The following is a 15790-nucleotide window of genomic DNA, read 5'->3' on the forward strand; positions in this document are numbered from 1 at the left end:
TTGAGTTCCCCTTTTGAAAGTTTCCCACACTTTGGCATTTTGAAATTTGACCAAAAGGTGATTTCCAGTTTTTACATGACGAAATGAATTAGTTCAGCATTTCCCTTGTTTAAAGTGAAACTATTCCAAACCTTCAATGGGTTTTCCACTATTAGAAAATGTATACTTACTTATGTAAGTGAAATCCCTCTACTTAAAAAATAAAACTAAAATGTCTTGTTTGTTTTTTACTATCTAATAAAACAAACAAAAAGGTTGTTTAAATTATGTTCCATTGCATTAATGAAATTCAGAATTATATTTCCAAGAATTTGAGTCAAACACATTTTTTTCAAACTGTGTCACCATAGGTTAGTTCTAATCAAAATCATCATGCATCCCATTGACTCATATTTTAAAATGTTTGGTGGATTATGGAGTTTTATTCTAAGAATCCCAAGCCAAGCCACTGAAAAATTCTCTATCAGTCCAACAGTCTACTCCAACTCTGTGGTTAAACTTGTAGCACAAAATATGAAGTGAAACTCACCATGGAGAACTCCACATTCCCTTATAAGATCTCTAAATTTCCTCTTTCCCTCTACCTATCTGGCAAGATAACATTTGTATTATAGATTTTTGTTTATTCAAAAGCAGCAATTAGCCTGGCCAGTGTTGCTCAGTGGATAGAGCGTCGGGCTCCAGACTGCAGGGTCCCCGGTTTGATTCCTGGTCAGGGCACATGCCCAAATTGCGGGCTCAATCCCCAATGTGATGTATGCAGGAGGCAACCAATAAATAATTCTCTCTCATCGTTGATGTTTTACCTCTCTCCCCTTCTCACTTCCTCTCTGAAATCAATAAAAAATATATGTATTTTTTTAAAAACCAGCAATTACTCTTTCAAACTTGAAGAGATCTTAAAGAAAAAAACTGTGTAGACCGTGGCCCAATTTTGATTGATGGATAAAATTTCTGAAGTCTATAGCACTTGTCATATAACATCAAATACAGGAAAGATCTCCAAAAATGGTTTTCTAGTAAATGAGATAGTATGTCACCATTTAAATCTATAATTCCCACACCAAGGCAGTAAGTGAGTAACATTTTTCAGCCAGCACTATCCCAGGCCCTCCCTTCATCCCCTCAGCAAGACTATAGGGTGGTATACACCATTACCACACCCATCACACAGAGGAGGCTGCAGCACAGAGCCATCAAATCAGCTGTCTGTGATCTAGTGCACAGTAATTGGTGGATGTGGGATTCTGACTCCAAAAATCTGGGTCTATTAGCCCTTAACTCTTAGCAAATATGTCATTTTCTCTTTCAGAGATGGAAAGACCAAAAGACCAAGATAAATGTTTATAGAAACAAACAGGCCATCATACTGAACACAAACTTCTGGGGAAAACAGTCTAGAAGGATGCAGATAATGATTCTACCTGATTTTAGAGTCAACTATTACACTTTTTGTAATTTGGGGCTATTTTCTTTATCTTTTTGCCTCCCATTAATATATACAGGAGGCACTCAAAAATTTCATTAAACAACTATTGATAGATAAACAAGATTAAGCTGCAGGAAAGTTACACTATGGGAAAATGCAAAGAAACGGCAACTAATTTATGCAAATCATAGTATATGAAGAGCACATGTTTGAAATAAAAGAGGTTTCTTATTAGAAAGCCCTCCAAAGGTCTGAATGTGAAGAGATTCCAATAGATCACGTTACACTGTGAAATGAGGAAGGAAAGTGGGTTTAAGAAAGCAGAAGGGCTTGCTTCACACGCTCTTCTCTTCAGGGGCTGATCTAATGACTGCCTCAAGCAGGAGACAGCAAGCGAGCCTCCTTCCAAACAAAGGTGAGTTTCAATTTTTATTATAAGTGTGCTTCCTTATAAATGGTAGACTATACACAAGGGGGGAAATGTTTTAAGGTTAACATTCTACAAACTGTAGATTAGGAGCATAAGGAATTATATAATGTACAGTGATCTGACATCGATTAGTACCTCTCAAATGGGGTTTTGTTTTACTGTCATAGTAAGATTAGCACTTGCGAACTGGACCTGTTATTTGGATTTCATAATGCTGTATTATGATGTTACAAGTACCAAAAGCATATTATGTACTTTAAAAACCTGAATTAGCTGTACCTTCTCCACTGATCTATTGAATGTGATAATGTCAACACAGACTATTAATATGCCACAAACCTAAAGTCTGTTTTTTGTAAAAGCAGTATTTTGAAATCAAGAAAGGTTTTGTGTTACTGTGTGTCTATCTTTGTTTATTTGTAACAGCTGACACTGGAAATCATGAATGCCTCGGTGACGAAGGGCTTCAATGGGTCTGAGTCGTGCCCCAGGGACACACGGATAGCACAGCTGGTGTTCCCAGCCATCTACACCGTCATTTTCCTCACCAGCATCTCGCTGAACACTCTGGCCCTGTGGGTGTTCATCCACATTCCCAGCTCCTCCACCTTCATCGTCTACCTCAAAAGTACTCTGGTGGCCGACTTGGTAATGACATTCATGCTTCCCTTTAAAATCCTCTCGGACGCACACCTGGGACCCTGGCAACTCAGAGCCTTTGTGTGTCGCTTCTCTGCCGTCATATTCTATGAGACCATGTACGTGGGCATCATTCTTCTGGGCCTCATCGCCTTTGACAGATTCCTCAAGATCATCAGACCTTTTGGAAAATTCTTTGTACAAAAACCCGCTTTTGCAAAAGCAGTCTCAACCTTCGTGTGGTTCCTTTTGTTTCTCATCTCTCTGCCAAACATGATCTTAAGCAACCAGAAGATGACACCGTCTACTGTGAAAAAGTGTGCCTCCTTAAAGAGCCCGCTGGGGCTGAAGTGGCACCAAGCGGTGAATTATATTTCCCAGTTCATTTTCTGGACAGTTTTTGCCTTAATGCTCCTGTTTTATGTGGTGATTGCAAAAAAAGTATATGATTCTTACAGAAAATCAAAAAGTAAGGATAGCAAAAACAAGAGGAAGCTGGAAGGTAAAGTGTTTATTGTCGTGGCTGTCTTCTTTCTGTGTTTTGCTCCATTTCATTTTGCCAGAGTTCCATACACTCAGAGTCAAACCAACAGTAAGACTGACTGTAGACTGCAACATCAACTGTTTATAGCTAAAGAAACAACTCTCTTGTTGGCAGCAACAAACATCTGTATGGATCCCTTAATATATATTTTTTTATGTAAAAATTTCACAAGAAGGTTATTATGCAGGAGAGGAAGAAAGAGTACAGCATCAACCCAAGACAATCATACCAGTCAGACAGACAATATATCCCTAAACTGATGACTTTAACATGGCTCACTTCTATTTATGGACTAGATTTCAAAGCACAATTTATTTGGAAGTAACATTTAAGCAATAAAAAAGGATTAAAATAAATGTTTTCTTCTCCTGATATACAGAAAGGATTATATAAATTTAATTCCACATAGATGTGTTCTTAAGCAGAATGAGGTGTCATTAAGAGAATGCAACAGATAGCCACTAGATGTCATCTTTTCTAGAACATTCACTTACATTTTGGAAAAGATTTTTTTTAAAAAAATATATTTTATTGATTTTGTACAGAGAGGAAGGGAGAGAGAGAGAGAGAGTTAGAAACATTGATGAGAGAGAGTCATCAATCAGCTGCCTCTTGCATACCCCCTACTGGGGATATGCCCGCAACCAAGGTACATGCCCTTGACCGGAATCGAACCCGGGACCTTTCAGTCCCCAAGCCAGCGCTCTATCCATTGAGCCAAACCGGTCCCGGCACATTTTGGAAAAGATTTTTTGTGGATAAATGTATATTCCAAAAAACCTCCCCTCCATAACACCTTCTTACATTGTTTTATACACATAATTCAAACAGCACTCAGACTCTGTCTTCCAAAAGTGTTGATACTTCTGAATTTGGGGGGAAACAAAACTGCCTTGAAAGTCCTTTGGTGAAGCTGAAACCTCAGGGTGGAAAGGATGCTACACTGAAGCATCCGGGGAGCCAAGAGCTCCTTACAGTTACAAAGAGCCTTTTCCATGTTATTGTAACTCACCAAAGGAGGCACGGGCATCATATTTAAGCCACAGGAAACACTGTGCTGCAACACTTTGCTCACATGCCAAGAGCATACAATTCAAAGGCAAAAATACTGTATTCTGCTTCTTTACAATTTTCCCTCTGCCCAGCAAATCCTCTAATGGTGCCTTGAATGTGTTTAATTAGCAAAGCCTTCCTGGGCAACAACTTCTATCCTCCTGCTTCCCACTCTGGTTAAAAATAATTGCTTCTCCAACTGTGTAGCATGTTTTAGGGCACTCATTGTATATTTCCCTTTTCCAGCACACTGTACTCTTGAATGCATCCCCTGAAGATGGTTAGGATTCTCTAAGAAAAATGTCATTTTTTTTTCTTGGTAAATCCCACAATACTTCCCACAGACCCTTGGTTATAAATGTTTTAAATAAAATATGTCAAAATATTATGCTATTCTTGGTACATACATAGATGAAACTGCTGACCCACAACTAGTAACATCCATACTGGGGTATTTTTCAAAGGATGGAGCCCTACTTGTACTTACTTACTTCCTGAATACCTTTGTGGATCAAAAAAAAACAACTACAAAATGGTTATCTGGTATTGTAGATGGCAACTTAAAACTGCCAGAGAGAATGCACAGAATGCTCAAGCTCTGTAAATGTGCCTCCAGCTACAGCGCTATCATCGGTGAATCTCAGGTCTCTTCCTCAAGGGCACGGAGGCCCTGGAACCTGCCCACCGCTCAGGCCTCATCACCTCACTGCTTTTCCATCCCTGGAACATTATACTCTTTTACAAACCTCAACATGCCAGGCTCCTTTTTTGCCCTTGTGCCATTGCACTTGTAAATTTACCTCTGACTCACCAAGAAAACTCTAATCCCTCCCTAAAACCTTGCGTTGGCATCACCTAGTCCATGAAATATGATCTGGCCAACCTCCCGCCTCCATCTCAAACCCAGTCCCTCCCTGTCTGTGCCTCAATAGCCGACCTTCTCCCCCTGCACTGTGATGACGCCTCCCACAGACAGGCACCGACTGTATAAGGAAGCCCCCTATACTTCTGAAGCAGAGATTGTGCTCATTGTGAGATCCATAAAGGTTTGATAATAAACCAAATTGGCTTTATTTTTACATACTAGAAAAGCAAAAGGAGAGTCCATTTCACTGATGTTTTCATTATCGAAAGATGATTACACGTTTATCGAAAGTTCTTTTCGGTTGAGTTCCTACAGCTTGGACAGAGGCCGGGAAAGTGGGTTGTTCTTGGGTTCTCTACTGAGTGCTCATGAAGGACGCAGGATGACTGCACAGCTGGGGAACTGATGTCTATTTACAGATCAGTTTGACACTATTGGCAAAATGCTCCAGCTATGAACTGTTGGTTTGGGGTAAGTAAAATTTGTAACTGCAGTCTGTTATAAAATCCCAAACTCTCCTTTTACAAAGTTCTCTTGAAGTCTGAGTTTTATTCTCTCGAATATAAGAATTAGATGACAGCAATTGTTAGTGATGTCACTAAATGCACAGTACTTTTACTGAATATATTACATATTCATGAGTATACTCTAATACAGTATTATAAAAAAAAAAAAACTGCATCTAGATAATGTATAGTTTTTGCAAAGGTCTTCCAAGATAAAGTTTCAATAGCAAATTTGTCCTCCATAAACACAAATATTTAATTTTATTGCAATAACATTATAATCAAAAGTGGAGTACCCGGTGTATAGAATAATCTAACAAGAACTTAGAGCAAAGGCATAGTAGAGCCATCTTAAAATCATAGAAAATGCAAAGCAACTATTTGAGAACAAATTCCCAAATTGGCATCAAAATACTAAGTTCTGGAATACTTATGCTATACCACAGCCATTAATGACACACAAAAAATAGTGGGTTTTTTTGTTTGTGTGTGTGTGTGTGTGTGTGTGTTTTAAATATATTTTTTATTGATTTTTTACAGAGAGGAAGAGAGAGGGATAGAGAGTTAGAAACATCGATGAGAGAGAATCATGGATCAGCTGCCTGTTGCACACCCCCTACTGGGTATGTGCCCGCAACCAAGATACATGCCCTTGACCAGAATCTAACCCAGGATCCTAGTCCGCAGGCCAACGCTCTATCCACTGAGCCTAACCGGTTTCGGCTGTATGTGTATTTTTAAAGTAGTTTTGATATAATGCATGAGCTTAGAGAACAATTAAGGACTTTTGTGAAAAGTGAAATATAATAAATATAACTGTTATTACTGGAAAAGGTCTTCTGACTATCCTTGGGGCAGGCAGAGGGTGAAACAGTATTTCCTCATATAGAAGAGTTCTTGAGAAACCAAGGAGATTTACTGTAAATGAGAGAGGAGGAGACAAGCAGTGAGAACTCCAAATCCACAGAAGTTAGATGGCCAATGTAAAGTTATTAATTAGAATCTTAAAAGAATTATTCAATCTTATTAAAACTACCACTTTATATATTTCATATCTATTTAAAAGCAGCTCCTTCCATAACTTTCTTTCTCAAAATGCCTAGCCATTACCCCCAGGTAAAATCATTCTTCCAGCAAATTAAAAGGTCAAAGTTCACTTGACACTGAACAGAAAAAGCCTCTAGAGCAGTGTTCTCAACCTTTCTAATGCGGTGACCCTTTAATACAGTTCCTCATGTTGTGGTGACACCCAATCATAAAATTATTTTCGTTGCTACTTCATAACTGTAATTTTGCTACTGTTATGAATCGTAATGTAAATATCTGTGGTTTTCCGATGGTCTTAGGCTCTAGAATCGCGGCCCACAGGTTGAGAACCACTAGCAGGGTCACCTAAGAAAGGTTGAGAACACTGCTCTAGAGGAAGAACCAACTCCCCACCAGTCTAATACCTCAGGGAGCAGGGAGCATAGCTAGGAGACAGCAGGGAGCATAGCTAAGGGACATGTGAAACTCACAAACCACTTAAAGTGTCCAAAACAAAACCCACTATTTTAAAATTTACTTGAAACCAAATACAGACAATATGAATAGAGAACACTTATGTTCAAACCAAAGTAGTCCTCAAACTTTAGTTGGTACCAGAACCTGCTGGAGGGATTTTTAAGACACAGCTAGGCCCACCCCCGAGTTTCTGATTCAAGGGTGAGGGCTGAGCATGAGCTGCCAGGGACACGGATGCTATGGACTGGGACACTTGTGAAGAACCACTGAGATAAATGTTCCCTGAGGTTCATACTTACATACAGATTGATTTACACACAGCCATCTTGAACAAGCATGTCCAAGAGAGGCATCTGTCAACAGGAAACACAAAATTTTTGAGAGAGTGGGGCAGATGTAAGGTGGCAGGCCATAGTAAGGACTAGGTTACCTTAAAAGTCCATATCCCCCTGTGGGGCATCTACTATCCAGTGCCAATTGCTGGCACGGAAGGGATTTGAGTCCAGGGTGGCTAACTAGTAGAAATCAGAGTAGTAAAACCAGTATCAGTGACAACAAAAGCTACACACATTACCTACTACTTACTGTGTACCAAGAGCTTTAATACATTGTCCCATTTAATAACACCAGGAAGCCTATAAAGTAAAATTATCATCTCCATTTTAGAGATAGAGAAGTTGAGAAACAGAGGTTAAGCAACCTGCCTGGGGTCACCCGGCATATAAAGAGCAGGACTAGAGTTCTAATTCAGATTCTTGCCTCTAAACTCATATTCTTTTCTTTAAAAAAAAAAAAAAAATTATATATATATATATATATATATATATATATATATATATATATTTTATTGATTTTTTACAGAGAGGAAGGGAGAGGGATAAAGAGTTAGAAACATCTATGAGAGAGAAACGTCCATCAGCTGCCTCTCGCACACCCCCTACTGGGAATGTGCTCACAACCAAGGTACATGCCCTAGACCGGAATCAAACCCGGGACCTTTCAGTCCACAGGCCGACGCTCTATCCACTGAACCAAACCGGTTTCGGCTAAACTCATATTCTTAAACACTATATTTATCATTTCAAATCTTCTAATGTTCTCAAGAGAATTCATAAATCCAGTCTCCTATGTTTTCTATGATTTTCAAAATTTCAGTAGCCACCCCCATATTCTCTGACCCCACAAAAACAATGCAGTATTCCTGTGGGGGCATAATTAGCCCAGGTGCTGCCTGACCTAGAAGCTACCAGAAACTCCCAAGACCTCACACAGCAGAGTGGCTTGTTTACTAAACACTTGTTGTGACTGGCACCATGCTTGCACTTGACAAGGATTACTACTTTTTATCTTCCACTGCAACACTATGAGATAGATGTTACAGGACTTCCTGTTGAGGGGAGAAATGAAAAGAAGTTTGAGGACAAAGTAAAAGATACCTCATCCACAGTGCCTGTGACCCCCACAGCAAAGCAGAGGCTCTGCTCCATCACCTGACAGGTAGGACAGGTGGCATGCCTCCAGGGTTGACAGTGGGCCCTGCAGTGACAATGGCAAGGGGGTGGTGCCTGCAGAGGGAGGAAGAGGTCTCTGGACAAATTAGCTTCAACAACCTCAGGGATATGAAAGGCTTGATGGGGGACCTTATGAGTACTTTAGAGGCCTCCAGCACTGAGAGTTCTTGAAAGGAGTAAAACCCCCCAAAAATAGATTCATGGGTTCATCTGGTCAGTCATTCTTCATCTTGCACTTGAGTTCAGACCCCTCTGCCTCTGTGGAAGCTGCAATCTGGTAAGGCACACAGGCCATAGTGAATCCGAATGTGGTAAGCGGTATGAGAGTTGTACTAACTCACCATAGCAGCTCGGAGGAAAGGGGACCTGACTGCAAATGGAGAAACTGAGGAAGGGCTCCCAGAAAATGGAAATGTGAGCTGAACCTTAAAGGAGAAAACAGAGCACTCAAAAGGGAGCACTGCTAGGCAGAGAGCAATACTGAGCAAGGCGTGGGTTGAGAAGGGCATTGTGCTGTGGCTGGATCGTGAGGGGCCTTGGGGGTCTGAGGCTACAGCATGAGAACTAGTCGATGAGCCAGGACAGAGTGCAGAATCCTGCTATTGTGTGTCTGTCTGCATTTCTCTGAGAACCATTGAAGGATTCTGAAGTGAAGCATTATGTCCTCTATTGTGCTGCACTAAAAGAATGTCAATTTGTCAGCAATAGGATAATTCTGGGTTGAAGAAAAGCACTGAGGTCAGGAGATCAACTGAAAAGGTCTTCCATCTATGCAGGCAACAGCCCAAGGGAAAATCGGACATGGACCTCAGTGACATGTTCAGAGAGGTTTTAAGTCCAAGACCCCTAGAGAACAGAAGATAATATGTTAACTGGATGTGACTAACATGTATCCTCAGTGGGTCCATAATCCTCATCCCAACTGCCCCCAATTAAATGGCATTGCTCTAAAGATCACTAGCTTGGGAGGAGTGCTGGATCCTAGAAGGCTAAGATGTGGGGTCTGGGTATGTTGTACATGAAACACAGTGAGAGAGTGAGGTCAAGCGGACAAAAGCTGGACAGAAGGGCACGAAATACTGATCCAGGGCTCTGAAGACACGCATAGAATTGAGGCCAGGGGAAAGTTTTCTAAGACAGGGAGAGAATAAGGAATGAGCTGGGTACTTCAGAGGCCATGTTACCCAAATCTCATGGACAGAGGAGACAAGAGGATCTGGGGGAGGTGTCTGAGTCTGGGAAGGGGGTGGGATTGATGGGTTAAAACAAGAAGCGGGAGGCCCGGTGTACTGGAAACCAAGGAGAAAAGCGATTGCAGGAAAAAGCGATAATCAGCAAAACCACAGACCGTAGAAAGGTCAAGCGTGTTGAATGTAGAACTCTGAGGTCAGTGGTAATTTTAAGAAGGAGATGGGATATATCCCCGGTTTGTAAAGGGAAATGAGGGGCTATAAGCGACTCTCATCTTGCCATAAAGGCCAAGTTAGTTTCAAAGAATTCCAAGGAAGAAAAACAACAGCTGTATTGCTCTGGCTTTCCCTGAGGGTGAGACAGGACAGCAACTCTCTCCTGTGTCTGCTGTGCAGCGCAGTTAGAATGCACCGCGTGAACTAGCAAATGGAGCCGAGATGCAAATCCAATGGTGGGAGTAGCCACATGACCAAGAGAAAGTAGCATGGGTCAGCTGGGCACTGCATTCAGGTCATGTGCTGACATTTCAGACTCCACATTACCTGGGTTTCTGAGTCCCAGCACCTCCACCCCATTCATTCTAGTATAAAGTATTTATAGAAAAAGGGGAGTGGGAGGCAGATAGACACCAAGTGGTAAGGATGCAAGATGAAAACATGAGGAGGAGTGACAGAAAAGAAAGATAAAACTAAGAAAAGAGAAAGGAAACAGAATTCTTGACTTAGAGTACTGGTAAGTAGCAGGTTTTTTTTTTTAAAAAAAATTCCATACCTCACTTAGCATGTGAAATTTTGTCACTGCTGCAATAAAACTCACAGTCACAAATGTAACACCCGGGGCTCAGTACTAGAATGTCTACCTTTATTTTTTTCAATTCAGCATTAGTATTAGATGGGTTTATATGACCTTACATAGCTGCAGTAATCTTAAAAAATTTCACCTCATGCATATCTGAGTACTTTTATAGTTAAAACATTAACCTTTTGCTTTAAAATTACATCACATTACTCTGTACTTTTATCTTTTTTATTCTATTTACTGAACTATAGTGAATGAAGCATTGACCTGAATGCAGTACCCAGCTGAGACCACCTCTCTACCCCCACATATTCTGGCCTCAGATTTTATACTTTTCCATAATTTCAGGTAGCTGAATAAATTAGTCCTAGTTTCCTTCTTTTCAGCACAGAAAGCTATAAAGAAAGAATAAAAAATATTTCGAGCAATCACTGGGTCACCATTAAAGGAAATCCAAGAGGTGACTAAGGGCTGCCAAAATATTATGGAATTACTTATCTTTTTAGTTAATAAGTCTTTTAAATTTTTAATCATTCCAAATTTACATTCAGACAGGTACCTGCCATTCATTCACTTATTCACTCCCTCTCCCTCTCCCTTCTGACCAAATAAAAACTCAAAAGCTACTATTCACTAAGTACAAACTACCCTGTACATTATCTTATTTAAGTTTTATAATCTTATAAGGTAACCATTCCCATGCTTATTTTTCAGAAGAAATTGAGACTCAGATATATATTAATGACTTGCCCAAAGTAAAAAAAGCTGTTAAGCAGAAAGGCTGAAATCCACATTGGAGTCTATTAGACCCATTAATGGGCTCCTATCATTGCCTCTCACAAACAAAATTTCCAAAGTGAAGAGACGGATCAAGTAGCCAGCACAGGAGAGAATATGGATATGCGCACAGGAAGCAGATGCAGGCATATCTCTCAACTCGATCTCAACCAATCCTCTCCTTTAATCAACCATTACACATGAAGTTCTCATACCAGAAAAATGTAAGTGCTTTATATAAAAAAGACGTAATAGATATAAATCATTTCAAATGACAGGTTAAACACAGTAATTTAGGCACAGGGACATAAAGATATCAATCTCAGCTAGGGAACATGAAAGGTTTGTAATAATTATGCTCAGCACAAATTCTCAGCCACTGCATGTGAGCCACAATTAGAGTGACTTTCTTGTGCAGAGAGATGAAACAGTAAGATCTGTTAATACAATATTTGTTCTGGCTACATGCAAAAGACAGGGCTTCCAAGACAGAGCATCATGAGCTATGGTTCAATGAGACCCCTGTTTTTCTTCGTTTTGTAATAAAGAATTAGCATGCTACAGAGGCTTTAGAGGCCCATTATATGATCTTTTCCTTTAAGAAGAAATGAATGCATCTGAGAGTATTGTAACAGAGAAAATGAAATGACGATTCAAATGCTATGCCTACCAACACTTGAGGAGGGGACATTGAGCCCAGGTCCACGTTAATGCAGAGAAGCCCAATAAAGAAGGAAGGAGAGAGGAAGAAGTCACACTCAAGGGGAATGACTAGAACAGCAGTCGCCAACCTTTCAGACCTCATGGACTAAAAGACTAAAGAAAGCCTTGATAATAAATCTACCAATGTTTCCCACTAAATAGGGGCAAATAGGAAAAGAGTTCATTATACAATAGAATCTAGAAAGACTTACCAATAATATAACTTAATTTTCATTTCTTGTAAGAGTTTCAGAAATACATTCTCTACTTGAGTATTTCTGTCTTCCTCATCAATGACAGAGAAACATCAACTGGCCACCTCCAGCACGCCCCTCACTGGGGATCGAACCTAAAACCCGTGCACATGCCCCAAGTGGGAATTGAACCAGTGACCTCCTGGTACATGGGTCAACACTCAAGCACCGACCCACACCAGTGGCTGCTTCTGTCTCTTTGAAAAATCAGTAAGGTTTTGGATTCTCACCTAAAATCCTTGTTTCATGCTGAAACAAACAAACAAAAAAAGGTGAATGAGTCATTCAATATAGCCCTTCCCCCCAAATAGTGACTTTGGATATCCTGACTTTGTGATTAGTGATGCATGTACTAGGTCTATGCCCAAAACGAGATTATAGATATTCCTATTGAACTTCAAAATTCTAAACCCCAATGGTGACTCCAGGATAACTGTCTCAGAAAAAAAATCCCCTTCCTATACAACCCACAGGATGGACCTCGTCGATACAGAGCCAAGCAATTTTCAAAAGCCAAGAAGATTTAAAAAAAGGTTTTGTGTGTGTTTTTAAATGCAGAGACATTGTTCTGAAGAAGAAATAAGTCTAAAAAGACAGTAAAACCAAATGCAATAAGTGACCAGTGATTGGATTCCACAACAATAAAGTTATAAAGGGTCTTACTAGGAAGTTGTAAAATTTCAATGCAGAGGAAATATTTTAAAATAGTACTACTTCAAAATTAACCTCTTGGCTGATAATAGTATTGTGGTTAGGTAGAAGAATGTCCTTGTTATTTGGAAAAGCAATTAGGAGTGAGGCATTTACCACAATGACTGCAATTTCTAAAAGGTTCCCCCAAAATGTATGTTTTTGTTTTTTTTTTTTTTGTGTGTGTGTGTGTGTGTGTGTGTATGCACAGATATGTGAAAAACATTAACCATTTGTAACTCTAGGTGAAATCTACATGAAATATTATTTCCACTTGTGTGAAGGTTTAACATCTTTAACAATAAATATCAGAAGAAAAAAATAAGCTGTAATAAAAAGAATAAAATAGCTCGGCTGGCATGGCTCAGTGGTTGAGCATTAACTTATGAACCAGGAGTCATGGTTTGATTGCTGGTCAGGACACATACCGGTTGCAGGAGGCAGCCAATCAATGATTCTCTCTCATCATTGATGTTTCTATCTCTTTCTCCCTCTCCCTTTAAAATAAATTTAAAAAAATAAAATAAAATAAAATAAACATTTTTTTAAAGCATGATGGTGGTAGAGAAGCACAAACACAACCCACGATGCCATCCTTTATTCTAAATAAATGTGGGGCTTGTAATGGCTAAACAATGTCATTAAAAGAGCTTCCCTGGATTTAATAGGCTAGTCTAAGAAAACGACAAGATAATTATTGTTATAAAGTCTCCTGGGTATCTTATGAAATGAGAGACTAACTATAAGAAAAATCAACAGGGGGGAAAAAATCTTCAAGTTAACCTTTCAGTTAATCGAACAATAATACAGTTACGGGCTGGTTTTTAGCTGCTCTTTTCATTAAAGTGTTACACGTTTTTTTGTGACTAAGTGTGTACTCTACTTTCCTTTTTGAATGTTAAGTAAGACCAGCTTTAGCAAGTCCCAACTGGCATAATATGCTTTAAGACAAATGGGTACGCCTAATGTTAACTTTTTCATTACTACATTTAATTTGCATCACTGTGTGCAACTTTTAAATACGGCAATCCCACTGTTATAATAATGATGCAAAAGCATATTTCATCTCCAGCCCACCCTCAGAAAGAGAAAAAGAGGGCAATTTACTGCCCCTTCCTTCTTCCATGAGGAGATCTTTGTTTAAAAACAACAACAATGCAGAGAAAGTCAAGGTGCATCTTCAAACTCCAGGTCCTTCTTCAAACTTAGAAAGGCCTAACATAATCTTCATGCACTGGCCTCCCTTCAGAGACTATTTTAATGTCAAAACCAGGAAATATACTCCTAAATTATTAAAACATTTTCCCTTCAAATTCAAAATAGGAAAGTATATCAAAAACATTTTCAACAGCTTGATATACTCAGGAATTTTCTTTAATATAAAAAAAAATCAGTATATAGTTAGTTGACCCAAATAGGACAAGTCAACCCAGGAAATAAATGCATTAAAATTTAAGGTGGATAGCAGACTGCCTTTATTTCTTTACAAGAAGCTTGTGGAATATTTATCCAAATAAGCTCTCTAATGTGATTTTGTACACACCACTGGAAATCTGGGGTGATAATCTTCAGAACTTGCAGAGAAGGTCTTTGCTCTACACTCTTTGAAAGAGGCTATAAGGGATGTTCTTTCCTTCTGAACTGATGCCTTTAAGACTTGGCCATTTGTTGTTCTGCCACTCAGGTTTCACATTAAGAGCAGTACACAATCCAGGTATGAATCAGAGTGACAAGTGGCAAAAAGTTCAACCTAAAAAGGACAAGTCTTTCAAACTAAGGTCTACAATGAATTGGCTTCAGAAGCTAAAAGCAAACTCCATGGAGCAAAGCAGAGTCAATATTAAATAAGCTGGATAATTTTTGTTCAGAGTCTTTCCTTAAGGCTAGCTACTCATCCACACATAGTAAACCCTCCCTAAAAAGAATGGAATGAAAAACGGTTAAATCGAAATTGTTTTTGTTTAAGAAAAGGCAAGAGAAGTAACATGATTTTGACATTCAACTATTAGTATTTAAATCAAGCACATTTGTTTTTCCGACAAACTTGGAAATAAAACCAACTACACAGTCCATTATTTCCTTAAGGCATAAATAAACACTCCGTAAATCTATTATTGATTTACTACCTTCAAAAAAGTTTCCATCTTTGATTATTATTTTCATTTATTGTCACCCATGATAGTAACAGGTTTTGGTTCCATTTCATGAAATTGTATTTTTATTTTTTACTCATTTGTTCAAATATTACATTCAAGAAAGTCTTGGACTCCTTTGGAGACTTTTATCTGAAAGTTCTAAAATTACAAAAGAAAAAAGGATCTGATTATATAAATTATCACTGTGCAAAGATTTTTAAAGATAATAAAACAAGCTGTCTTGTGTTTAAGAATGAAATTCAAGTGCTTCCGGTGCTGCCAGCTGCTGCCATGTCCAGCTTGAGCCCTCACTCTTACCCCAGTGACGAAGGCGCTAGGCTTTAATGGGGCTGACCTGATGTGGAAGAGACTGAGCTTCTTATCAAGAACAGCAGCATCAGGCCTGGCTCCAAAGCATTGAAGAAAAAGACAGCAACCCAGTACTTACTGTCAGGCCAGCCTCAGAGCACCATGATGCTGAGGAAGAGGAGAAGGAGGACAGTGAAGAGGACTCAGAGGATGATGATCAAGATGAAGAGGACATGCAGGACATGGACAAGATGAACTACAATGAGTCACCTGGTGATGGAAAAGTTGATGAGGTGGACATGGAAGGCAATGAACAGGATTAGGGCCAGTAGATGAGCTAGGCAGACAAGGCAGTGTGGTCTCAGGGAGATTCCAGGCTAACCCAAGTACCATGCAGCCCCTGACAATGAGCTAATCACCCCAGTGCCTGAAGCTCACCCTCAGGCTCCTCCGC

The 15790-nt window shown here is 39.5% G+C and overlaps 2 protein-coding genes across 3 annotated transcripts in view; one reads left to right on the forward strand and one right to left on the reverse strand.

Annotated features, from left to right (window-relative positions):
* Nucleotides 1–15790, reverse strand: part of MED12L (mediator complex subunit 12L) — a 353473-nt gene that overhangs the window by 105913 nt on the left and 231770 nt on the right. The window lies entirely within an intron of this gene.
* On the forward strand, nt 1067–3398 carry P2RY13 (purinergic receptor P2Y13). Its single transcript, XM_036443875.2, has 2 exons — nt 1067–1844; nt 2286–3398. Exon 2 carries the CDS (start codon nt 2301–2303, stop codon nt 3300–3302), a length of 1002 nt encoding a protein of 333 aa, XP_036299768.1. The 5' UTR covers nt 1067–1844; nt 2286–2300; the 3' UTR covers nt 3303–3398.

Source organism: Pipistrellus kuhlii, unplaced genomic scaffold (assembly GCF_014108245.1).
Source record: "Pipistrellus kuhlii isolate mPipKuh1 unplaced genomic scaffold, mPipKuh1.p scaffold_m20_p_2, whole genome shotgun sequence".
NCBI classification, from domain to species: domain Eukaryota; kingdom Metazoa; phylum Chordata; class Mammalia; order Chiroptera; family Vespertilionidae; genus Pipistrellus; species Pipistrellus kuhlii.

Bases quoted from the DNA above. Each gene is read 5' to 3' on its own strand.
- P2RY13 (XM_036443875.2), top strand. From the start codon at position 2,301: ATGAATGCCTCGGTGACGAAGGGCTTCAATGGGTCTGAGTCGTGCCCC.